The 26,132-nt window shown below is 34.3% G+C and overlaps 2 protein-coding genes across 2 annotated transcripts; both read right to left on the reverse strand.

Moving 5' to 3' along the window:
* Positions 1-13,983: 13,983 nt before the first annotated feature.
* On the reverse strand, positions 13,984-17,168 carry LOC101259294 (galactan beta-1,4-galactosyltransferase GALS3). Its single transcript, XM_004248359.5, has 2 exons — positions 15,863-17,168; positions 13,984-14,519 (listed from the first exon to the last, which is right to left on the reverse strand). Exons 1-2 carry the CDS (start codon positions 16,957-16,959, stop codon positions 14,174-14,176), a joined length of 1,443 nt encoding a protein of 480 aa, XP_004248407.1. The 5' UTR covers positions 16,960-17,168; the 3' UTR covers positions 13,984-14,173.
* Positions 17,169-20,101: 2,933 nt separating this feature from the next.
* Positions 20,102-22,489, reverse strand: LOC101258999 (uncharacterized). The gene is made up of 5 exons (XM_004248358.5): positions 21,740-22,489; positions 21,598-21,655; positions 21,214-21,297; positions 20,993-21,128; positions 20,102-20,691 (listed from the first exon to the last, which is right to left on the reverse strand). The coding sequence occupies exons 1-5, from the start codon at positions 22,236-22,238 to the stop codon at positions 20,422-20,424; spliced, it is 1,047 nt and encodes a 348-aa protein (XP_004248406.1). The 5' UTR covers positions 22,239-22,489; the 3' UTR covers positions 20,102-20,421.
* Between the last annotated feature and the right edge of the window lie 3,643 nt (positions 22,490-26,132).

Here is a 26,132-nt window from a genome sequence, read left to right on the forward strand (position 1 = left end):
TTTCACCAGTAAAGATATATTTCATGTTTTAACAAACTCTTCTAATATAAAATAAAAGCAAATCAATAAAATAGAGACTAAACAAAAGAAAACATAGCATAATAAAAAGAATAGCTTGTCATATCCAATCCATTACCATGATATAAAGAGAATAAACTTAGACATGAATTTTAAGACTTCATTTTTCGATATCAAAATTTATTTTTTCAACAATCATATATTTTTATAAAAGAGAACTTTGTGCCAGCCTATATGGCGCTATCACAAATCAAAAATTCCTTTTAATTTATTTATTTTCAAAACTAGCTTTCCCATTACATGAAAAGTTGTGATTTTAATAAAGTGTTGTGACTTTAATGAAGAGTTGTGATTTCTATGAAAAGTTGTGACTTTTATGAATTATTGTGACTTTAATAAAATTTGTGAGTTCTATGAAAAGTTGTGACTTTCTTCCAAATGAGTCAGACAAGCCGTGATGGCCAACCGTATGCATAGAAAAGGTCTTGACGGATGACCACGTAAAAATTTGGCATTTTTGACATCAGAATCCGGATCACCCAAAAAAGGGTGTGCTATAGCACACGAAAATCGTCGAAATGAGGGGTATGCTCGCTTCGGGGCTCGTTTGACCTTCCAAATGGGTCGGACAAGCCGTGATGTCCAACCGTATGCATAAACAAGGTCTTGACGGACGTCCACGTAAAAATTTTGCATTTTTGTCATCGGAATCCGGATCACCCAAAAAATGGTGTGCTATAGCACACGAAAATCGTCGAAATGAAGGGTATGCTCGCTTCAGGGCTCGTTTGACCTTCCAAATGGGTCGGATAAGCCGTGATGGCCAACCCTATGCATATACAAGGTCTTGACGGACGTCCACGAAAAAATTTAGCATTTTTTACGTCAGAATTCGGATCACCCAAAAAATGGTGTGCTATAGAACACGAAAATCGTCGAAATGAGGGGTATGCTCGCTTCGGGGGTCGTTTGACCTTCCAAATGGGTCGGACAAGCCATGATGGCCAACCGTATGCATAGACAAGGTCTTGACGGACGTCCACAAAAAAATTGGCATTTTTGACGTCGGAATCCGGATCACCCAAAAAATGGTGTGCTATAGCACAGGAAAATCATCGAAATGAGGGGTATGCTAGCTTCGGGGCTCGTTTGATTTTCCAAATGGGTCGGACAAGCCGTGATGGCCAACCGTATGCATAGACAAGGTCTTGACGGACGTCCACGAAACAATTTGACATTTTTAACGTCGGAATCCGGATCACTCAAAAAATGGTGTGCTATAGAACACGAAAATCGTCGAAATGAGGGTATGCTCGCTTCGGGGCTCGTTTGACCTTCCAAATGGGTCGGACAAGCCGTGATGGAAATCCGTATGCATAGACAAGGTCTTGACGGGCGTCCACGAAAAGATTTGGCATTTTTGACGTCGGAATCCGGATCACCCAAAAAATGGTATGCTATAGCACACGAAAATCGTCGAAATGAGGGGTATGCTCGCTTCTGGGCTCGTTTGACCTTCCAAATGGGTCGAAAAAGCCATGATGGCCAACTGTATGCATAGACAAGGTCTTGACGGACGTCCACGAAAAAATTTGGCATTTTTGACATCGGAATCCGGATCACCCAAAAAATGGCGTGCTATAGCACACGAAAATCGTCGAAATGAGGGGTATGCTCGCTTCGAGGGTCGTTTGATCTTTCAAATGGGCCGGATAAGTCGTGATGTCCAACTGTATGCATAGACAAAGTCTTGACAGACGTCCACGAAAAAATTTGGCATTTTTGACGTCGGAATCTGAATCACCCAAAACATGATGTGCAATAGCACACGAAAATCATCGAAATGAGGGGTATGCTCGCTTCGGGGCTCGTTTGAACTTCCAAATGGGTCGGGCAAGCCGTGATGGCCAACCGTATGCATAGACAAGGTGTTTACAGACGTCCACGAAAAAATTTGGCATTTTTGATGTCAGAATCCGAATCACCCAAAAAATGGTGTGCTATAGCACACGAAAATCGTCGAAATGAGGGGTATGCTCGCTTTGGGCCTCGTTTGACCTTCCAAATGGGTCGTACAAGCCGTGATGGCCAACCGTATGCATAGAAAAGGTCTTGACGGACGTCCACGAAAAAATTTGGCATTATTGACATCGGAATTCGGATCACCCAAAAAATGGTATTCTATAGCACACGAAAATCATCGAAATAAGAGGTATGCTCGCTTCGGGGCTCGTTTGTCCTTCCAAACATGTCGGACAAGCCGTGATGTCCAACCATATGCATAGACGAGGTCTTGACGAACGTCCACAAAAAAATTTGGCATTTTTGACGTCGGAATCCGGATCACCTAAAAAATGGTGTGCTATAGCACACGAAAATCACCGAAATGAGGGGTGTGCTCGCTTCGGGACTCATTTGACCATCCAAATGGGTCGTACAAGCCGTGATGGCCAACCGTATGCATAGACAAGGTCTTGACGGACGTCCACGAAAAAACTTGGCATTTTTGACATCGGAATCTGGATCACTCAAACAATGGTGTGCTATAGCAAAACGAAAATCATCGAAATGATGCTATAGCAAACGAAAATCATCGAAATGAGGGGTATGCTTGCTTCGGGGCTCGTTTGACCTTCTAAATGGGTCAAACAAGCCGTTATGGTCAACCGTATGCATAAACAATGTCTTGACGGACGTCTACGAAAAAATTTGGCATTTTTGACGTCGTAATCTGGATCACCCAAAAAATGGTATGCTATAACACACGAAAATCGTTGAATGAGGGGTATGCTCGCTTCGGGGCTCGTTTGACCTTTTAAATGGGTCGGACAAGCCGTGATGGCCAACCGTATGCATAGACAAGGTCTTGACAGACGTCCACGAAAAAATTTGGCATTTTTGACTTCGGAATTCGGAACACCCAAAAAATGGTGTGCTATAGTAGCACATGAAAATCGTCTAAATGAGGGGTATGCTCGCTTCGGGGATCGTTTGACCATCCAAATGGGTCGGACAAGCCGTGATGGCCAACCGTATGCATAGACAAGGTGTTTACGGACGTCCATGAAAACATTTGGCATTTTTGATGTCAGAATCAAGATCACCCAAAAAATGGTGTGCTATAGCACACGAAAATCATTGAAATGAGGGGTATGCTCGCTTCAGGGCTCATTTGACCTTTCAAATGGGTCGGACAAGCCGTGATGGCCTACCGTATGCATAGACAAGGTCTTTACGGACGTCCACGAAAAAATTGGCATTTTTAACGTCGAAATCCGGATCACCCAAAAAAGGTGTGCTATAGCACACGAAAATTGTCGAAATGAGGGGTATGCTCGCTTCGGGGTTCGTTTGACCTTCCAAATGGATCGGACAAGCCGTGATGGCCAACCGTATGCATAGACAAGGTATTGACAGACGTCCACGAAAAAATTTGACATTTTTGACGTCGGAATGCGGATCACCGAAAAAATGGTAGCACACGAAAATCGTCAAAATGAGGGGTATGCTTACTTCGGGGCTCGTTTGTCCTTCCAAATGGTTGAGACAAGCCGTGATGTCCAACCATATGCATAGACAAGGTCTTGACGGACGGCCACAAAAACATTTGGCATTTTTGACGTCGGAATCCAAATCACCCAAAAAATGGTGTGCTATAGCCCATGAAAATCGTCGAAATGAGGGGTATGCTCGCTTCGGGGTTCGTTTGACCTTCCAAATGGATCGGACAAGCCGTGATGGCCAACCGTATGCATAGACAAGGTATTGACAGACGTCCACGAAAAAATTTGGCATTTTTTACGTCGGAATGCGGATCAACGAAAAAATGGTAGCACACGAAAATCGATAAAATGAGGGGTATGCTCACTTCGGGGCTCGTTTATCCTTCCAAATGGTTCAGACAAGCCGTGATGTCCAACCATATGCATAGACAAGGTCTTGACGGACGGCCACGAAAACATTTGTCATTTTTGACGTCGGAATCCGGATCACCCAAAAAATAGTGTGCTATAGCACATGAAAATCGTCGAAATGAGGGGTATGCTCGCTTCGGGGTTCGTTTGACCTTCCAAATGGATCGGACAAGCTGTGATGGCCAACCGTATGCATAGACAAGGTATTGACAGACGTCCACGAAAAAATTTGGCATTTTTGACGTCGGAATGCGGATCACCGAAAAAATGGTAGCACACGAAAATTGTCAAAATGAGGGGTATGCTCACTTCGGGGCTCGTTTGTCCTTCCAAATGGTTCAGAAAAGCCGTGATGTCCAACCATATGCATAGAAAAGGTCTTGACGGACGGCCACGAAAACATTTGGCATTTTTGACGTCGGAATCCGGATCACCCAAAGAATGGTATGCTATAGCACATGAAAATCGTTGAAATGAGGGGTATGCTCGCTTCGGGGCTCGTTTGACCTTCCAAATGGGTCGGACAAGCCATGATGTCCAACCATATGCATAGACAAGGTCTTGACGGACGACCACGAAAACATTTGGCATTTTTGACGTCAGAATCCGGATCAACCAAAGAATGGTGTGCTATAGCACATGAAAATCGTCGAAATGAGGGGTATGCTCGCTTCGGGACTTGTTTGACCTTCCAAATGGGTCGGACAAGCCGTGATGTCCAACCATATGCATAGACAAGGTCTTGACGGACGGCCACGAAAACATTTGGCATTTTTGACGTCGGAATCCGAATCACCCAAAAAATGGTGTGCTATAGCACACGAAAATCATTGAAATGAAGGGTATGCTCGCTTCGGGGATCGTTTGACCCTCCAAATGGGTCGTACAAGCCGTGATGACAAACCGTATGCATAGACAGGGTATTGACAGATGTCCACGAAAAAATTTGGCATTTTTGACGTCGGAATCCAGATCACCCAAAAAATGGTGTGCTATAGCACACGAAAATCGTCGAAATGAGGGGTATGACCGCTTCGGGGCTCGTTTGACCTTCCAAATGGGACAAGATGTGATGGCCAACCGTATGCATAGACAAGGTCTTGACGGACGTCCACGAAAAAATTTGGCATTTTTGACGTCGGAATCTGGATCACCCAAAAAATGGTGTGCTATAGCACACGAAAATCATTGAAATGAAGGGTATGCTCGCTTCGGGGATCGTTTGACCCTCCAAATGGGTCGTACAAGCCGTGATGGCAAACCATATGCATAGACAAGGTATTGACAGACGTCCACAAAAAAATTTGGCATTTTTGACGTCAGAATCCGGATCACCCAAATGAAGGGTATGATCGCTTCGGGGCTCGTTTGATCTTCCAAATGGGTCGGACAAGCCGTGATGGCCAACCGTATGCATAGACAAGGTCTTGACGGACGTCCACGAAAAAATTTGGCATTTTTGACGTCGGAATGTGGATCACCCAAAAAATGGTGTGCTATTGCACACGAAAATCATCGAAATGAGGGGTATGCTCGCTTCGGGGCTCGATTGACCTTCCAAATGGGTCGTACAAGCTGTGATGGCCAACCGTATGCATAGACAAGGTATTGACAGTCGTCCACGAAAAAATTTAGCATTTTTGATGTCGTAATCCGGATCACCCTAAAAATGGTGTGCTATAGCACACGAAAATCGTCCAAATGAGGGGTATGCTCTTTTCGTGGCTCGTTTGACCTTCCAAATGGGTCGGACAAGCCGTAATGGCCAACCGTATGCATAGACAAGGTCTTGACGGACGTCCACGAAAATATTTGACATTTTGGACGTCGGAATTCGGATCACCCAAAAAATGGTGTGCTATAGAACACGAAAATCGTCGAAATGAGGGGTATGCTCGCTTCGGGGCTCGTTTGACCTTCCAAATGGGTCGAACAAGCCATGATGGCCAACAGTATGCATAGACAAGGTCTTGACGGATGTCCACGAAAAAATTTGGCATTTTTGACGTCGGAATCCGAATCACCCAAAAAATGGCGTGTTATAGCACACTAAAATCGTCAAAATGAAGGGTATGCTCGCTTCATGGCTCGTTTGACCTTCCAAATGGGTCGGACAAGCCGTGATGGCCAACCGTATGCATAGACAAGGTCTTGACGGACGTCCACAAAAAAACTTGGCATTTTTGACGTCGGAATCCGGATCACCCAAAAAATGGGGTGCTATAGCAGACGAAAATCGTCGAAATGAGGGGTATGCTCGCTTCGGGGCTCGTTTGACCTCCAAATGGGTCGAACAAGCCGTGATGGCCAACCGTATGCATAGAAAAGGTCTTGACGTACGTCCACGAGAAAATTTGGCATTTTTGACGTCGAAATCCGGATCACCCAAAAAATGGTGTGCTATAGCACACGAAAATCGTCGAAATGAGGGGTATGCTCGCTTCGGGGCTCGTTTGACCTTCCAAATGGGCCGGACAAGCCGTGATGGCAAACTGTATGCATATACAAGGTATTGACGGACGTCCACGAAAAAATTTGGCATTTTTGACACTGGAATCCGGATCACCCAAAAAATGGTATGCTATAGCACACGAAAATCGTCGAAATGAGGGGTATGCTCGCTTCGGGGATCGTTTGACCTTCCAAATGGGTGGGACAAGCCGTGATGGCCAACCGTATGCATAGAAAAGGTCTTGACGGACGTCCACAAAAAAATTTGGCATTTTTGACATTGGAATCCGGATCACCCAAAAAATGGTGTGCTATAGCACACGAAAATCGTCGAAATGAGGGGTATGCTCGCTTCGGGGCTCGTTTGACCTTCAAAATGGGTCGAACAAGCCGTGGTGTCCAACCGTATGCATAGAAAAGGTCTTGACGGACGTCCACGAAAAAATTTGGCATTTTTGACGTCGGAATCCAGATCACCCAAAAAATGGTGTGCTATAGCACACGAAAATCGTCGAAATGAGGGGTATGCTCGCTTCGGGGCTCGTTTGACCTTCCAAAAGGGTCAGACAAGCCGTGATGGCCAACCATATGCTGACGGACGTTCACAAAAACATTTGGCATTTTTGACGTCGGAATCCGGATCACCCAAAAAATGGTGTGCTATAGCACACGAAAATTATCGAAATGAGGGGTATGCTCGATTCGGGGCTCGTTTGACCTTCCAAATGGGTCGGACATGCCGTGATGGCCAACCGTATGCATAGACAAGGTCTTGACGGACGTCCACGAAAAAATTTGGCATTTTTGACATCGAAATCTGAATCACCCAAAAAATGGTGTGCTATAACACACGAAAATCGTCGAAATGAGGGGTATGCTCGCTTCGGGGCTCGTTTGACCTTCCAAATGGGTCGGACAAGCCGTGATGGCTAACCGTATGCATAGACAAGGTCTTGACGTACGTCCACGAAAAAATTTGGCCTTTTTGACGTCGGAATCCGGATCACCCAAAAAATGGTGTGCTATAGCACACGAAAATCGTCGAAATGAGGTGTATGCTCACTTCGGGGCTCGTTTTAATTGAAGAGTTGCGACTTCTATTAAAAGTTGTGACTTTTATGAAAGATTTTGACCTTTTCGAAGGGTTGTAACTTTTCCAAATAATTGTAACCTTATCGATAAGACACAATAAAATATTTGTTCACACTACCCTTTGTTATCTATAAATAGAGGGATTTCTTCTCATTTTAAAACCACGTAAAATTTGAACCTCCTCTTCTTATTCTTTTTCACAATAATATATTTGTTTACTTTGCTTATGTTGAGTGGCTTACTGACACCATTGCTTATGTTACAGATCCTGTTTTGTGTTTTACAGTCACTGATATATGTTTATGTTTATGTTATTAAGACTAAATAAATGATAAGATGTAATAATGTTCATTTTCCTTTACATTAAGAAATTTTTTGTTTCTACGTAATCTTATATGTATTGTTTTAGTTTTAATGACTGGCAGGTTTTAAGTATTATTTTATAAATTCCATGATACTAAATTCTAGCGCAAAGCGTGGGTAATTTTATACATTGGCATAATTTATAACATTTATATCTACTATTTCATTTGGGAAGTTAAAGTTCATTACATTTGGGGAATTTAACAACTTGTATTATTTTTTTCTTTAAAGTACTTAGTAGTGGCAACTTTGATTGCCGCTAAAAGTTTTACAAGTCACCACTAAAAGTACTTATTAGGCAACTATGATTGCCGCTAAAGCTCTAATAGTCACCACTAAAAGTATTTATTAGTGGCAAGTTTATTTGCCGCTAAAAGCTTTACTAGTCGCCAATTAAAGTTCTAATAAATGGCAACTTTAATTGCCGCTAAAAGCTCTAAAAATCGCCATTAAAAGTACTTATTAGTGCGACTTTAATTGCCGCTAAAAGCTCTAAGCCACTAAAAGTACTTCTTAGAGGCGACTATAATTGCCGCTAAAACCTCTATTAGTCGTCACTAAAGTGATTATTAAAAGCTCTATTAGTTACTGCTAAAAGTACAGGCGACTATAATTGCCGCTAAAAGATTTATTAGACGCCACTAAAAGTTATTATTAGTGGCGACTTTAATTGCCACTAAATGCTCTATTAATTGCCACTAAAAATACTTTTTAGTGGCGACTTCAATTGCTTTTAACGGCAATTATAGTCGCCACTAATAAGTACTTTTTGTGGCGACTAATTAATCTTTTAGCGGCACTTATAGTCACCACTAATAAGTACTTTTATTGGCGACTAATAGAGCTTTTAATAATCACTTTAGTGGCGACTAGCGGTAACTAAAGTTTCCACTAATAAGTACTTTTAGCGGCGACTAATAGAGCTTTTAGCGGCAATAAAAGTTGACTAATATGTTCTTTTAGTGGCGACTACAAGAGCTTTTAGTGGCAACTAAAGTCGCCACTAATAATAACTTTTAGTGGCGACTTATAGAGCTTTAAGCGGCAACTAAAGCCGCCATAATAAATACTTTTAGTGGCGATTAATAGATCTTTTAATAACTACTTTAGTGGCGACTAGCGGCAACTAAAGTCGCCACTAATAAGTACTTTTAGTGGCGACTAGTAGAGCTTTTAGCGGCAATTAATGTCGCCATAATAAGTACTTTTACTGGCAACTAAAAGAGCTTTTAGCGGTAACTAAAGTCGCCACTAAAGTACTTTTAGTGGCAACTAAAAGAGCTTTTAGCGGCAACAAGTGTCGCCACTAATAAGTACTTTTCGTGGCGACTAAAAGAGCTTTTAGCGGCAACTATAGTCGCCACTAATAAGTACTTTTAGTGGCGACTAAAAGAGCTTTTAGCGGCAACTAGAGTTGCCACTAATAAGTTCTTTTAGGGGCGACTAAAAGAGCTTTTAGCGGCAACAACAGTCGCCACTAAAAGTACTTTTAGCAGCAACTAAGGTCGCCACTAATAAGAACTTTTAGTGGCGAATTAAAGAGCTTTTAGCGGCAACTAAAGTCGCCACTAATAAGTACTTTAGTGGCGACTAAAAGTGCTTTATGGCAACTAGAGTCACCACTAATAGGTACTTTTAGTGGCGTCTAAAAGAGCTTTTAGCTGCAACTACAGTCGCCACTAATAAGTACTTTTAGTGGCGACAAAAAGTGCTTTTAGCGGCAACTAATGTCGCCACTAATAAGTACTTTTGTGGCGACTAAAAGAGCTTTTAGCGGCAACTAAAGTCGCCACTAAGTACTTTTAGGGGCGACTAAAAGAGCTTTTCGCGACAACTAAAGTCGCTACTAATAATTACTTTTAGTGTGGCGACTAAAAGAGCTTTTAGCGGCAACTAAAGTCGCCACTATAAGTACTTTTAGTGGCGACTAAAAGAGCTTTTCGCGACAACTAAAGCCGCCACTAATAATTACTTTTAGTGTGGCGACTAAAAGAGCTTTTAGTGGCAACTAGAGTCGCCACAAATAAGTACTTTTAGTGGCGACTAAAAGAGCTTTTAGCGGCAACTACAGTCGACACTAATAAGTACTTTTAGGGCGAATAAAAGAGCTTTTAGCGGCAACTACAGTCGCCACTAATAAGTACTGGCGCGTAAAAGAGCTTTTAGCGGCAACTACAGTCGCCACTAATAATTACTTTTAGTAACGACTAAAAGAGCTTTTAGAGGCAACTACAGTCGCCACTAATAATTACTTTTAGTGGCTACTAAAAGAGCTTTTAGCAGCAACTAAAGTCGCCACAAATAAGTACTTTTTGTGGCGACTATAAGATCTTTTAGCGGCAAACAAAGTCGCCACTAATAAGTACTTTTTGTGGCGACTAAAAGAGCTTTTAGCAGCAGCTTAAGTCGCCACAATAAGTACTTTAGTGGCGACTAAAAGAGCTTCTAGCGGCAACTAAAGTCGCCACTAATAAGTACTTTTAGTGGCGATTAAAAGTGCTTTTAGCTGCAACTAAAGCCGCCACTAATAAGTACTTTTCGGGGCGACTCTTAGAGCTTTTAGCCGCGACTAGTAGTGCTTTTTGCTGCAACTAAAGTCGCCACTAATAATTACTTTTAGTGGCGACTAGTAGAGCTTTTAGCGGCAACTAGAGTCGCCACTCACTAATAAGTACTTTTACTGGCGACTAATAGAGCTTTTTGCGGCAATTAAAGTTGCCACCAATAAGTACTTTTGTGGCAACTAATAGAGGTTTTAGCTGCAATTAAAGTCGCCACTAATAAGTACTCTCTGTGGCGACTAATAGAGCTTTTAGCGGCAATTGAAGTCGCCATTATAAGTATTTTTTAGCGGCGACTTTAATTGCAACTAAAAGAGATTATTAGTGGCGACTTTAATTGCAGTCGTTGCAACCTTAATTGCCGCTAAAAGATCTATGTACTTTTAGTTGCAACTTTAATGTCCGCTAAAATAACTTATTAGGGACAACTTTAATTTCCGCTAGAAGTTATATCAATGGCCACCAAAAGTCTTTATTAGTGGCAACTCTTATTGCCGCTAAAATCTATTAGTCGCCACTGAAAGTCTTTATTTGTTGCCAGTAAAAACCAACAGTAGTACCAACATTTGCGCCAAAAAATTATATAGTAATTGCCACTAAAACTCTTTATAACACCTGATACCTAGTGTTGTGAAAGTCATAATCTTTTCAAATAAAAAGTGTTCAACTGATCATCCTTTAGTGTTTGTGTCCCCCACTTAAATATAAAAATAAATAAATATTATTCGGAGTTTTCCCCCAACAATGGTTCTCGAGTACCGACCACTTCAAGTGTGTAGACTCAGGTCGTGAAAATATGAGTGTCATGCTCTGACATATATATTGGATCGAGTGTCACATTCCGACACACCAACAATTTGGATTCGGATTCCATAAGAGTACCATTGTGATTATTACAGTCATGTCCATCGTCACTGATATTGAGAACTAGTATGATGCTCCTAAATGATAATTGAGGTGTGCATTTTGTATATGTGAGTTTAATGTGTCATGTTTATTTGTTATATGTCTTGCTGCTGAATAAATAGTGAATGTTCAGGCTCAATTGCGATGTGGTATGGTAAGCGGAGACTGAGGGTCTAGGTGTTACTTTAGAAAAGTCGTATGTGCTCTTGAAAGTTGAGAATGAGGGGGTGTTCGTGTCATAAATGTTAAGTAGCTAGGTTTTACCTTGATAGAATAAACAATGGGTTCAACAGTTGGGTGGTGATGAAGAAGTAAGGCTAAGTCGTGGGTGGTTAGCCGGATTTTTAATGGTTATTTTCGGGGTTTTCTCTAGAAGATAGAATAGTTAAGTTATGATCAAGAATGGAGCGAGTGAGGGGCTAGAATCAAGGGTGCTAGTATGTTTTAAGGTATTCGGAAATGGTAAAGGCAGGAGGATAAAGGTGGAGGGGTGGACGGTCTTATTCCATGTTTCCTACTAGTCGTTTTCTTTATATTATGTGGTGGCTATCGAGTTGAACGATGATGTCTATCAGTACGTGTGGTATATAGTGATATTATTCTTGTTATGCTTTTTGGGATAGTTTGGTTGTAGGGTCAGTGATGTTTCATAGGTGAAGATGAAAACAATCTCCAAGAGCTCCTATTTTTCCTTCTATGTGGTGGGAGCTGCGTCATTATTATTATGATTATACCTTGTAATCTTAGAAACTCTTGTACATGTTTAGGCTAGATCCTTTGGGGGGGGGGGGTTGTTTATTTGTATTTTGTGCCGGATGTTTTAACAACTCTTTATTTTATAAAAATTCCATGAATTTCTTTTATCTACAGTTTCCTTAAATTTCCGCTTTTTTAAAAATGTTTGAGAATCGAGGGTTCTCCTACTTAGGTACTAGAGTAGATGCTCGCACGACCCGGTGGATTGAATTTGAGATTATTATAGAGTAGGTTGTTTTTTTATTGATCTTCGACGACTCTCCTCTTTTATCTCAGCTTGACCGACAATACGAGCGAGCTCACACATATAAAGTTTTATTTTTTTAACTTCTCACATAAAATATTAATTTTATTAAATACACAAATATAAACAAAATAAATATATCGTTAGGTTACTTCTTTTTTTCAAATTTATATCACTAAATAAAATCCATTTTTACTTATGTATTTTTATTTTTTTCATTATATCACTTTTTTTAAAGTTATTTATGTCTTGACTTAACAATAAGTTTGAAAAAATTAAAAAAGATTTTGAATATTGTGATTTTAAACAAAAAAAATATAGTTAATATATTCAAATACCTTTTCCTAGAAAAGATATCTTAAATTTTCATAAATTTATAAAATATTTCTAAAGAATACGAGACATTGATTTTTATTTATTTATTTTTTGTCATGAATCACTTCAAATCAATCATTAAAATTATTAATATATTTTTCAAGTTGTTTTCATATGCAAATAAATTTCAATTTCTATAATCTATTTTTTTAGTTTTGTTTCAATGCTATTTTTTTTTTCTGTCTCAAAGTTAATATTATTTATGTCCAAACCTCCAATTATTTCCACCTTTACTAAAAGCATCATTATTAATAGGCACATGCAAGTTTAAGCAAAGGTCATAGATTAAAAAAAATGTTTAATTAGAGTAGCCTTGATTATAAAGTCAAGAAATTGCTTATCTTTTCTTTCCATGTCAGGTTTAATTAAATTATTTAAAGAATTTCCAATAAAGCTCCTTCTGTCATCCACCACTTTTATAAATTATCCAAAAAAAAATTCTTTATAACATGAAAGCCATTTTTTTTCTTTATAACATGAAAGCAAATCACTAAACGATTGTGAGATATATAAGAATAATATTAAATATAATTATTTATATTAATATTATTGATATTAATTATATTAAAACTATTTTTTTTATGTGTTATTGATTTGATATATTAAAAATAATATAAATTATAGTATTTTTTAAAATTATTTATTTATTAGAAAATAATTTTTATAAATATAGTACAAAGAATAGGAAACGAATTTTGAAGAATATTATATATTTAATCATGCAAATGCATATATTAAAATCTGATACATTACTATTATCATAAATTTTCATATATTAATTTTATACATAGTAGAGTTTGCAATTAATACTCAAAACACATAATGCATGAGTTAAAACACAAATAGAAATCAGCACATTATCTATCGAATTTCGAATCATATATAAGAACCTTAGTAATCTTTAATTAGTATAATATATTTTTTAAGAAAGCACCAACTAAATCATTATGATCAAGAATCCTCCCTAAAAGAAATGAATATAAAGTCAGTTGCGGTCCCTTTGGCAAAGCAAAAAATGACAATCATAACATAACGTCTCTCTATCTCAAAGCTCTTTCTAAAAAATTTATATACTCTCTTTGGTTTTATTTTACGTGCAATCTTCAAAATTTTTATTTTATTAATAATTTTTAATCGTATAAATATCTAAAAAATTATTTAAAATTACAAATTTCAAGTGAAAAATAAATTCTTAAACATTAGAGTATAAGAGAGGGGTGTTGGACCACCGACACCACTACCCAAATTTCAGCCAATTATCGTTAAAAAAAGAAGAAAGAAAAAAAAGAACCGATACAGTGCATTGGGAAAAACCTTATTACTATAATAAATTAATATAAGAAGTACAAAACACCAATGTAAACCTATAATATTATAACCAAAACATGTACCAGCTGTCTCTGTTGTTTCTATACCTAATTAAAAAAAATGTCATCTTAAAATAACATAAAAAATTATCATACAGAAAAAGTAGTAAATATGGACTTCATTCACTATTGTCTAGTTTTTTGTAGTGTAGATCCAATCATCTTGAGCTCGAATCTCTTCACAGTTCCAGCAATGTCTCTCATGGTTGAGTCCACTTCATAGGGGATTTGGTCAACGGTGATCGTCGTGGCGTTGACTAGCTGTCGACATGGCTCCCTGTGTTCGGCTATCGTCCCGTGATAGTGGAAATACTTGATCCTTCCTTCCGTCTTGTGAGTCGTCTTGCCCACCGTGTTCTGTGACATGTGCACCCCCGTTGCTATCACATTGCGCGGTTGCACCGCGTATTTCCTGTCCCTTCTTATTCCTCTCTTCACGTCCTTGTAGACTAGTTTCTCAAATCCCCATTTCCTGCAGATGAAATCATAGTAAAGTGACTAGTTACAAGTTCAATCATTCCATAATACAAAAGCATCCAACAATACTAAAGAATAGACAATTTAGTGTCCAATTTAAGAAATTAATCAATTATTTAAGATTTCAATAATAATAATACCAATCAATGCAAACTGACAAAATGCAACCTAATCAAATTAACATTAATAACCTCAAAGTTAGGTTAGTTCAATTCACTGCAAATAAATATTGCTCTAGTAGTTTAGCTAAGGTACAATAATGATCAAACATTGGATTCTCATCATGTTCTAAAGAAGCTATAGGTGCCACTTGGACCTCACAAGAACCAGAAATACAAAAATATTATTTATTTTATCTCTGGTTTGTGGTTAGAATTACGCAATACTTATTATGGGTGGAAAATTATAATCACGTGATATAATAGTTGAGATACACACAAGTTAGACTCGAACAGCAACATAAGAAACTTATTCTCTCCTTGGCACCTAACTTTTGTAACCCATTAAGCATCTCAATTATTCAAAGATTCAACCACCAGCGAAGTTTCATTCATCACTAGAATACATGTTCAAAACCTACTTGTGGTCAAGTCTCTATCATAGCATTTCATTATCAACCATCAAAGAACCTTTAAAGAAATACAAGTTTAGAACCACCAAAAGAGTACTACTATACTATTTCCTTCAACCAATGATTTAAGATTTCACCTATACAATTTAAAAATGTAACTATAGAGTTTGGAAACAACACAGACCACAAACTAAAATCTAGACACTTTTTATCTATTTTTCGCTTAGACGTATTGGGCAGATGCCAAATTCATAGTGTGATGAACAAGAATCGAATAATCACAGTTGTCAATTATTAGATTCAGAAACATATCACATCTAGTATTAGGCAAATGATAAGCTAGTAACACAATGAATTCAGCTTAATTAACTTCTTCTAAATGCCAAAATCAACTTGATAATACTTTAATTGCCAATTGGTATTATTTCAAAGACCCCAAAAATTCTTCATATTCCATTTTATTATACAACACGGGTCAATTTAGTGTCCTGCATTGGGAATATTAGTTGTCAACTTTTGAAGATGAAAAGTTGACTAGTTTACCAAAGAAATTAACAATGGATCTTCCATATTATGTCATTTTAGATGTTCTATAATCATGCTTTTTGTGACTAATTCTTTCCTATTATGTTATATATTATAATTATATGTTTTCAGTAACAGCATTTCTACACTCACATTTCATGTTACGTTATATGTTGATTGTTTTGTAACCGTATTTCGCTATAGCAACCAAAAGAAACGATGTATTGAGAATATTGTTATACCTGTAGGATTTTCCGCGGTCTTCTTCTAAACAGAGCTTGTTGGACATTGGCATTTGTTCAATGGTGAACTGTGTATAATCGGATAACGAATCAACCACAGACTTAATAGTACTCTTCTTAGGTACAAATATGAACTCATCCACATCGAAGAAAAACATCCATTTGGCTTGAAATCTGTATTTATGCAAACAATCATTCACAATGAGAAATTGATTGTGATAATAGCCATCAAACCTTTCCTGATCTCTGATATCCTCTAGTGTAACATATCCTTTCTCAATCCATGGTTTCAACACCGCCATTACTCCTTCGTGTACACCTCCAGCATCATGAATTACAAAATGAGACTTCACTCCGAACAGTCTAACGTGAAACGCAAGCCATTCCCGTACTCTCTGTGGACTCAAATTACCATACAAGGATGAACCGCAGTAGAGGAAATCGTACTTTGGTGGTTTATTGAATGTTGAAATGAAGTTTGTGAAATCTCTCTCTGATTCTGTTAAAGCCAAAAAAGTGTCGGTGCTATTGAATTCACTATCACCACCGCCATTAGTAGTAGCGTGAATCAGTAACTTTCCGCCATCACGAACTGGGATTGGGAAAGTGCAATTTACAACTAACACAGTATACACTCTGCCATATCCCCAATCTGGAAGGATTTTGGTACCCGTAACATTAATGGGTTTGTGCATATTAGTATTGGGGATCCATTGACACACATAACTGGGTTTTCCATAAACATGAAGAGGCTTGGAAGCTAAACCCACAACAGCAAAAGTATTAATCCCACCTCTATAAGCAGACATCAATATAAAATTATAGGCAGCAGAACCAAATGGGTTGAAAGCTCGCTTAATAACTCCATTTTCCAGCGGCGGAGGAAGAGCGGTGGAGGCGTTAATAGCTGAAATTGAAACTGAAACAGAATCGAAAGATGGAACAGAAATACAAGTAGTTGAAAAACGAATAGGCATGAATTGAAGAATTGTCATAAGGGAAAACAGAAAAAGTATAGCAGTAAGGATAAATTTGAGTTCAGCTGCACAATTCCATACAATACCAACAAACATTTTCCTCTCTTTCTCCTTGGTCATCACAAAATTGTACGAAAAGAAATAACAGAAAATGGCAGACAAACAAGATTTTTACTCTCTGTTTTTGTATCAGAAATCTCTCTCTAATCAATGCTGCCTGAATAGTGAAGGAAGGTTTATAATCATATATTTATGGACATTATTTCATATTCAAAATTCAAAAAAGGAGACTCATTTTATTTTATTTTCGCTTTAATTATGCTATAGATAGATTCTTGTCTAAGTTTATTTTATTAATTACCATATTTAGATCTATTACTATAGTTAACTAAGGTAAGTATCATTTATATTTGTAAAATAAGTTATTAATGGAGTATAATAACTATATAAAAAAGTAGTATTTCATGCTCATTTTTACAGATTCACCGTCATTAAAAAAATGGTTGATTAATCTATTTCAAATAGCATTATTTGTGACAAAAAGAGATAAAATCATACATTAAAATTTACACGAAAATTTTAAGGTTTTTAGATGCAAATTTGATTTTGTATCAGGTTTAACTTTTTAAATTACTAACGATGGCCTTTTATGAACTAACAAAGCAAACTTTCAATTTGATCGTGGAAGTCTTGTTTTATTCTTGATAACATTAAGAAAAATTGACGTTTTTTTCATTTAAATTTAAAAGCTATATAATAGATTTGAGATTGATTTTTATTCCAAAAAAAAGATATTGACAATCATTTGTTAAAAAATATAAATTTTTATATATAGAAAAAGAATTATTAAAAGTTTGTCTAATTTAGACTATTATGTCTCAAGAACAACAATTAAACGGATCGATTATGTAAAATCCATCAAAGATTGTATTTAGACAATCTCATATTTGTAATAAACAATTAACAGTCAGTCTGGTAAAATGTTTGATAGGTTAAAAATGTTAATTTTTGTTTTTTAAGAAATTGTTTGAAAACAATTGGGGTAATTAATGAAGCTTTTGAGAGGAAATAAGGTGTGATAATTGAGAGATCATTGATACATATAACAAAAAAATGTATTAATGTCTTAAAGTGAAGATGTGGTGATTAAACAGATTATATATAACTTAATTTTACTTTAACTTGTTAGTTATCCTTACATAGTTATAATATTACTTCCATTAATATTTGGTACTATATTTTACTTTTTGCACTTTGACTATTATTTTATTTTGTTATTATTGTTTCCTTTAATAGTGCAACTATTATTATTTTTGGTCCAGGATATAAAAGTTTATCTGACCCATAATAATGCAAAGAGACAAAGGCGTGATGTGTCTAAGAAATTACAAATGATTTAATCGTCATATTTTACTATGTCGTCATCAATTTAATTAAGTGTACTTTTTTTTAAAAAAAAAAAAGTAAAAATTAAAATGTTCAAAAATTACATAAAAAATATAAAAAGATTTAATTTTTTTCATATTAACTTGATAAGAAATATGGCTTAAAACATTTTTAAAAACTATATAATTAACTTGCAAAAATCGAAACATATAAATTACTTTAGAACAGGTAAATCGTTGATTAAAGTTAAGAAAAAAGCATTTAAACAAACAAACAAACTCCTCATCCATAATTAAATGTTTTGCTTAATATAATCAACCCATAACACTTTTTATGATATCTCTGTTAAATATTCAAATTAAATTGTTTTTTAATTGAATACATTAATTTGTAATAAAATATTTAAAGTAGATATTTTTATTTTTAATATTGAATTTTCTTTACATATATTTTATTTTCAACTATTTATTAGATAGTTAAGTATAATATATAAAATATGTTAACTTTTCATTATGTACATCAATTGTATTAAAAAAAACTTGTCTTAGTTATTTCATAAAAAAAGAACAATTTGATGCTCTAAAATTCTTGCTATAAGTTAAATTAGAAAAAAATCGAACCATAAAAAATTATCATAAGTGGTTTTATCCCATATTTCTTTATGAATATCTTTTAAGCTCCTCTTCCATTAAGTTGTTTTATAATATCATTAAAATAGAATTAGTTATTTATGAAATATATTATTTTGAACTAATTGTACGTGCTACTATACTTAAAATGATAAAAATACGTCATTTTAATTTGTTTGTACTTTTTTAATACAACAATTCTACATGTTTATATTATCATCACTAATTTTCCTAATTTTAGTGTATTCGTATTAATTCTCGATTTCAATTTATACGCTATGTATGTACATACATGTATTTTTTAAATTAATAAATGAGCTATGACGTTGTAAAATATATTAGACTTTTTCTTGGCGGTGGAGAATTATCACCTCATGCAATACTAATTATGTACCACGTATTGCCCGATCCACGGTCTAGCTCAAACACGATTAATCGAACATTTTTTATAGAAAAATTATTATATATATAAAAATTATACGATATATAACAAGTTAAAAGTAATTTATATTTTTAAACATTCTTAATAAAATTTTTAATTTTGTAAGTATAATCTTTGAGCAGTTTAGGAAGAAAAGGTTTGTCTTTGCCTTGGTAAGAATATAATATATTAGCAATGGATATAAATTATTTTAAATTTTATGTATTAATATTATTTTTGTTTGAATATTATTTACTATAAATAAAATTCCTAACACATCTGATATAGTATATGATATGCTGCAAAATAGGCGATGAATTAATGAATACGCAAATAACTAAACTCTATATAATTATTTTTATATAAATAATTTATAATTTTTTATAATTATTCTCTATATTATTAATATATATATATATATATATAACTTTCATCAACTTAGCAACCAATCGTAGATTTTTTATTTATTTATTTTTGAAGTCTTTAATTGACAATTTGTAGAGAATATCAAATGGCAAGTGTGGACAATACTACTTTCATGGAAAGAATACTGAATTTGTTGTTTTTCGTGTTTCTTTTGCTAGTTTCTATGTGATAGGTTCATGTCACAAGTTCCTATTTATTTACAATATCAATAAATAAAAAATGTTCCTTTTTAAAAAAATAATTGTGATGTATTTTCATTGTCAAATGAATTAATTAATATTACAAATTAAAGAGTATTTAACAAAATAAATTAAATTATTTTCATGAACAAATCAACAATATTACTCGGACATGGAGGTTGATAATCATGTTCATAATTGAAAAGGAAAATAAGCCACAATAAAATTAAAACTAAATATATATATATAACTTGTTTAAGGAACAAATTATTTTCATTCACATATTCAAACAAAACTAAATCATACATCCAATATCTTCTCTTCTTCTTCTTTTTTTTTTTCAACTAAAACCAAATATTGTACAAATAAAACACCTACTTCTTCACATACCTCTAAATTAACCACCCAAAAAAAAAAACTAAAAGGGTATACATATATATGTATTACAATCTTAACAACTTATATTGGTTACTAGTTAAGTCAATGTCTTATAAAACTAAACAATAATATATTAATTTTTGATGTTAGTAGGTGAAGTTTTTCACATAGCAATTTGTTTTTGAGTAGCACATTGAGCATGTCTTGGACAAGTGATAATATGGTCATTGGTAAGCCCAACTGCCTGCATAAAAGAGTGTATAATTGTTGGGCCAACATATCTAAACCCTTTTTTCACCATATCTTTGCTCATTGTTTCTGATTTTGATGTCTTTACTGGTATTTTGTTGCAAGCCTTGTATTGTGTTCTAATGGGCTTGTTGCTCACAAATCCCCATACGTACTTGTGGAATGACCCAAATTGTTTCTTCATCTGTACATCCAAATAATTCGATCGAAAAATTAGTTAATGAAAATATGATTTATTGATCTAAGTAATGGCATGCCTATGTATTAATTATCAGTAGGGTGCATATTTGAGTCAAGTATGTGTTATTCTGATTCCATGTGGTTATGTTAGTAGTATTAATTTAGTGGTGTTAGCTTCATGCAATACAACTCAAAAAGTTTAGTACAAAAAAGGTATTTGGAACCAATGGAAATGACAGTTTAAAAGTTAAACTAGAGATTTTTGTTATGCTAATATTGTACTAGTACTAATTAGTATTAATTACCTCTAAAATTCTTTTAGAGTTGTCAACAACCCCTCTAACTTGGCTCAACTCAATTCCATATTCAATGCTTGTTGAATAAATCTTCTTTTCATTGTATTTTGCAACAACTTCTGCATCAAATCCTGAAAATGCATCCCTACAACAAAGCAAATTACATTTAAAACCTCCACGAATTTGTGTCAGATTCTTCAAAAAGTAATATATGAAAAGCAAATGCCTACCTGAAATCTTGCCTTCTCTTTAAGACTGAAGTCCAGTCTGATCCAACTTGAGCCACAGTTAACACCAACAACTCAAATAACAGACTGCATATGATTCAATAAGGAAAAATTAGTGCTCAAATGCTTCTGAATAAAATATAGAGTTAAATTTAAGTAATATATTTTTTGACGGTATGATATAAAAAATATAAAAAAACACACGAAAAATCACTTATCTATACCATGTGTGTCAATTAATTTTTATTGGACAAAGGTGGCTCCACAGCTAACAAATGGTATAACAGAGTTTTTATGTCATTAATGTAATTAAACATGTCATAAATATCTTTTATATGGTCATTGCATATAACTTAAACTAACTCAGATGAAAAAAAGGGTACTTACTTATCATCATGGACAGGAACTCCCCATTCTTCATCATGGTATGCAATATATATAGGGTCTAGAAAACAGAACAAAAGCAGAATCGTTAAACGATGTGTTTTTGATCATGAACTCAATTGACATAAAAGAAAATGGTAATTACCAGAGTTAGGTGTGATAAAGCTGCATCTTTTGGCTTCTCTAGAAGTTGAATCCACAGCAACAGAGAGTAATTTGGGTGAATTCGTTCTTCCATAATGTGCAATTCTCTGTTTCCTCTGGACTTGCCTATTGGCAACTTGTTCCCTTGTTGCTGCTGCTATACTTGCAGCAACTTCAACCATCATAAAAGATGAATCTTTGCCCAAGATTGTGTTTTTAGAATCAACCTTCACTTTCTTGATAGTTGGCTTGATTTTAGGTGAAATAGGAGGACTTGATTTTGTGATTTTGGGTGTCATACTTTTCTCATTACTTGTATTTGTATCCAACACATTAACTTTCTTGATTTTGGGAGAAGGTGAAATCTTGACATTACATGAATTATTTTTTTTGTGGGAATTGTTATAGGGTTGAAGAACAGGACGACCATTGATATGAGAGATTGATTGTGATGAAATATCAACAACTCCTCCTTGTTTCTTGAACTTGTAAGAACACATATTCTTGTTTTCTTGGAAAAGAATTTTAAGGGTAATGTGATTAATAAATGGGCTTATCTTATGGTAAGATAAAATGTGAAGGATTTTATAGAAAAAATGTGAGCCTTTTTTTGAGGGATATGTGTGGGGGGGTTTGTTGAATGGAACATGGAGGGGTTGGGGTATGCCATCTTGTGAAGAATCTACATTTGCATACAATATTTTATATTTAACTTGTCATTTAATTTGGATGTATGTGAGTTAAAACACACATAAAGTGGTGGGGTTTGGAGCCTCCTTTAATTTACTGCTTCATTGGTTCCAAATACCCAAGCTATAGCTGGACTGAGGTTTAGGGCCAGAAAGTGACCAATCATTCTTTTTCCCTTTAGAGCTGGCTTCATATTTATATTTCAATAATCCCCTATACTAACACTATCATTTATGGGATTAAGTTGATGGATCTATAAAAAAGAAAAAAAGTTAATCTAAACTCCAAAAAAAATGGGCTATGATAATTACTTATGACATTTTAGTTCAAGATTCAGTATTATAACAACTATATTTTGTATGTCCAATTAAATGTTAATTCAAAAATCAACTTTAATATAGCGCACAGTCGACGTATAAAATCTTAAAGATCAATTTGCATTGAACAAGCTAAGCTAATTACAAGATCATTTGCCAATAAACAAGCTATGCTTAGGTCTAAAGTATGACTTTTTCAAGTTTCATCTCTTTTAGGGTAAGAATCTTATTCCCCTTATCAAGTGGCCATAGCCAAGTTCCTATCACTAGTCATCATGATATTTAAGACACTACCCTTTTGTGATCCATCACAATGTAACATTACCATACAATTTTGTGATACAACATAAGGATAATTGGCATAGGGAGTACAAGGTAACAATAATAAAGAATATGTATTTATAACACATGAATATTAGAAAAGTTGTTGGTAACGTACATATTTTTTTTTAATAAATAGCCTTGAAATATATGTAACAAAAGCTTAATATTTCAGACTGTTCTTTAATTTAGTAACGTCTATTATCACAATTCAGCTTGCAAGGGGGCTTGGATATGATGTCGTGGAAGTTCTAGCTAAGACTTCATTTTTCTCTCAATTTTTAATTGCTTCAAATCATTTTCAGCGTGGATAGACTTTACTAACATAACAGAAACTATAATAAAACAATACGATAATCGATGTAAAATAAATAAGACATCGTAACAAAATCGAGAAATATTATATTTATATTTTTCAGTGACCAATCTATTTTTTGGTGCGTTGTGCCCATCAATTGTTATTTTCATTTCTCCAGGTGTATAATCTAAACCTTATGCGGTAAGCAATATATATGTGACAAGAGTGAAATCTTGGACTTCAAGCAGTACTATTCAAGTTCAAATATAATTATTTATGTAAAAAAGACTCACATGTTGGAAAGCTTTCTCTAAAATTCAAATCTAAATCTGACACTCTAATTAAAAATGAAAAAAAATACTTGCTACTATATCACATTCGATAACTCAAAAACAACTATGAGTACTCAAGTTCTAACTTTAAAATTATGATCAACCAATCAGTTACTATATCTCAATTGCGTTTAGATCCATCTCTTAATGGAATTGTAATTTGTTATGTTTTCCAAAATAAAGACAGCAACTTAGAGAATGTCAATTCACTCACCTAATTTGATTAATACTTGGTACTAATTTTAATGGATGGTAATAATATCACATGTAAGTTACTTTGATTTTCAATAGAAAAAAGACAAGCCATGTGCAAATCCATCAAATAATGAGACGCAATTCTTGGCAAAAACACAAGATGATTGACATCTATCATATCAATAGGTAGCTCCATAATTTTTTCATTTATTTCAGTTTGATCAAATTCAAATACAGATATTGTTACATTCAACGGGACACACTTTTAATATGATATTCATTTCTAGACACTCAAATCTAAAACCTTTAAAAATTTCAATTATCTCATTACAATCCATATTGATCCACTATAAAATTTTTGTTATCAAACACTAATTAACTTTTTTAAAATTGTATTCTTATTTATTTCTAAAAGAATCAAGAAGGAGACAAGGAAAATAAGTTTATTTATTTATTTCTATGCTCATTATTTGTTAGTTTTTATAAATTATTAAGTCAATATTTTTACTTCCTATTAATTAATCACTTTATTATTTCCATGTTGCAAAAAAAAAACAATTAAAAAATAAGAAGTTAAAAGAAAAAAAACAATAAATTATTTTTAAAGTGATTTAGTCATATAAATAACATATTCAATATAATTTTTTTTATTTGGGTACGTACTTACGATCTAAAGTGAAAATAAAAAGCTTTTGTAATAATATGGAATAATCATGTCATATGCTACATAGTTAAATAATTCCCTTTTTTTGTTTCCCTCATTTTTCTTACTCCAATATTAAATTAGTATATTCATAACACATCTCAGAAATATATAACAAGATAATTCCTTTTTTTTTGTTAAACTTTGTTTACTACTTCTAAAAAAGAGACTAAACAATTTGTCAAGATACCTGATTGTGTGCCAGGGGTAATTTGGTAATTTTCGTGTTTTCTTCTATAAATTTTTATGTAATATTGCTTAATGTAGACAGAAAATTATGTAAAAACTATTGTAAACATATAAGTTGTTTTCGTTAATTCTTAAAATATTATCTATACCACATAATTTGAATAAAGAGAGAAATATATTATATAAAATATATTATAAATCACAATAACTAATAAGTTAAATATCAAAAAAAAAATTTATAACGAAATGATTAACTTTTGAGATTTCATTTGTATCACAAAGGAAGCAAAATATATATATATGACCTACAATGCCAATATATATGGGGTGACCTACATGCATGTTTAATTTTGAACAAGTACACAATCATATCGTAATGAAATTATTGTAGCACTGCAACCACAAAAACACAAAAAGCAACAGGGTAAAGTTCTCTCATTTTTGTCTCACATGCTAAGTTAATTAGAGATAAATATAATCATATAGTTTTTCTCTCACATGCTAAGTTAATTGGAGATAAATATAATTTATAGGGTCCCTAATATCCCTCAGCCAACCAACAAAAATATGTGTACATGTATTAAAAAAAATAAAAAAAATTAAAGAGTATTACTTACAAATTTCCAGCTCCTAATAGGAAGGAGGGCCAAAGGGCAACTTGATCAATTAATATCTACATTAAAGATGATAGATGATACTCATCGAACATTTATTCTTAATGGTATATATAAGTAGCTATATAAATTAACACTTCTTGGTGTTTTTTTTTTAAAAAAAATATATAAATCATTTTATGACCTTTTATTGATTCACTTTAACCAAAACCAACTTTGATCTAGTATATGACCTTTTATTGATTTTAACTATTTGACATGTTCAAGATTGACTCAAAATATTTAAATAAGCGGTGAAAGTTATCTATAAATGTCGATTAGACGAATATTTTCTATCAGAATATTATATTAGCTACACTATACAAATAAAATATATATTTATCATAGATTTGACACGTCTATATATGTCTGTGTGTGAGAGAAATGTTGAGCATGTGTATCTGCATGTGACAACCAATTTTGTGAAATTGACACATGAATAGAAATGTTGTCCCTCTTGGTTGCTTTTTGCAAGTTCACATATTGTACTAGTGAATAGTGAAGGCCATATGCTCTTAATTAGCATCAACTCTAATCCGTAAGACAAATTAAATCCCTCACATGCATTGCTAGGGGCATTCAACTTTGAGCTAAGTGGGGTTGGGGGAGAAGATTTCGGCGTGGACGTTTGATATTTTGGTTCAAAAATGATTCTAATATTTTGATTTTCAATTTTATTTTTTTGATAATGTCTAC

Source organism: Solanum lycopersicum, chromosome 10 (genome assembly GCF_036512215.1).
Source record: "Solanum lycopersicum chromosome 10, SLM_r2.1".
NCBI classification, from domain to species: Eukaryota; Viridiplantae; Streptophyta; class Magnoliopsida; order Solanales; family Solanaceae; genus Solanum; species Solanum lycopersicum.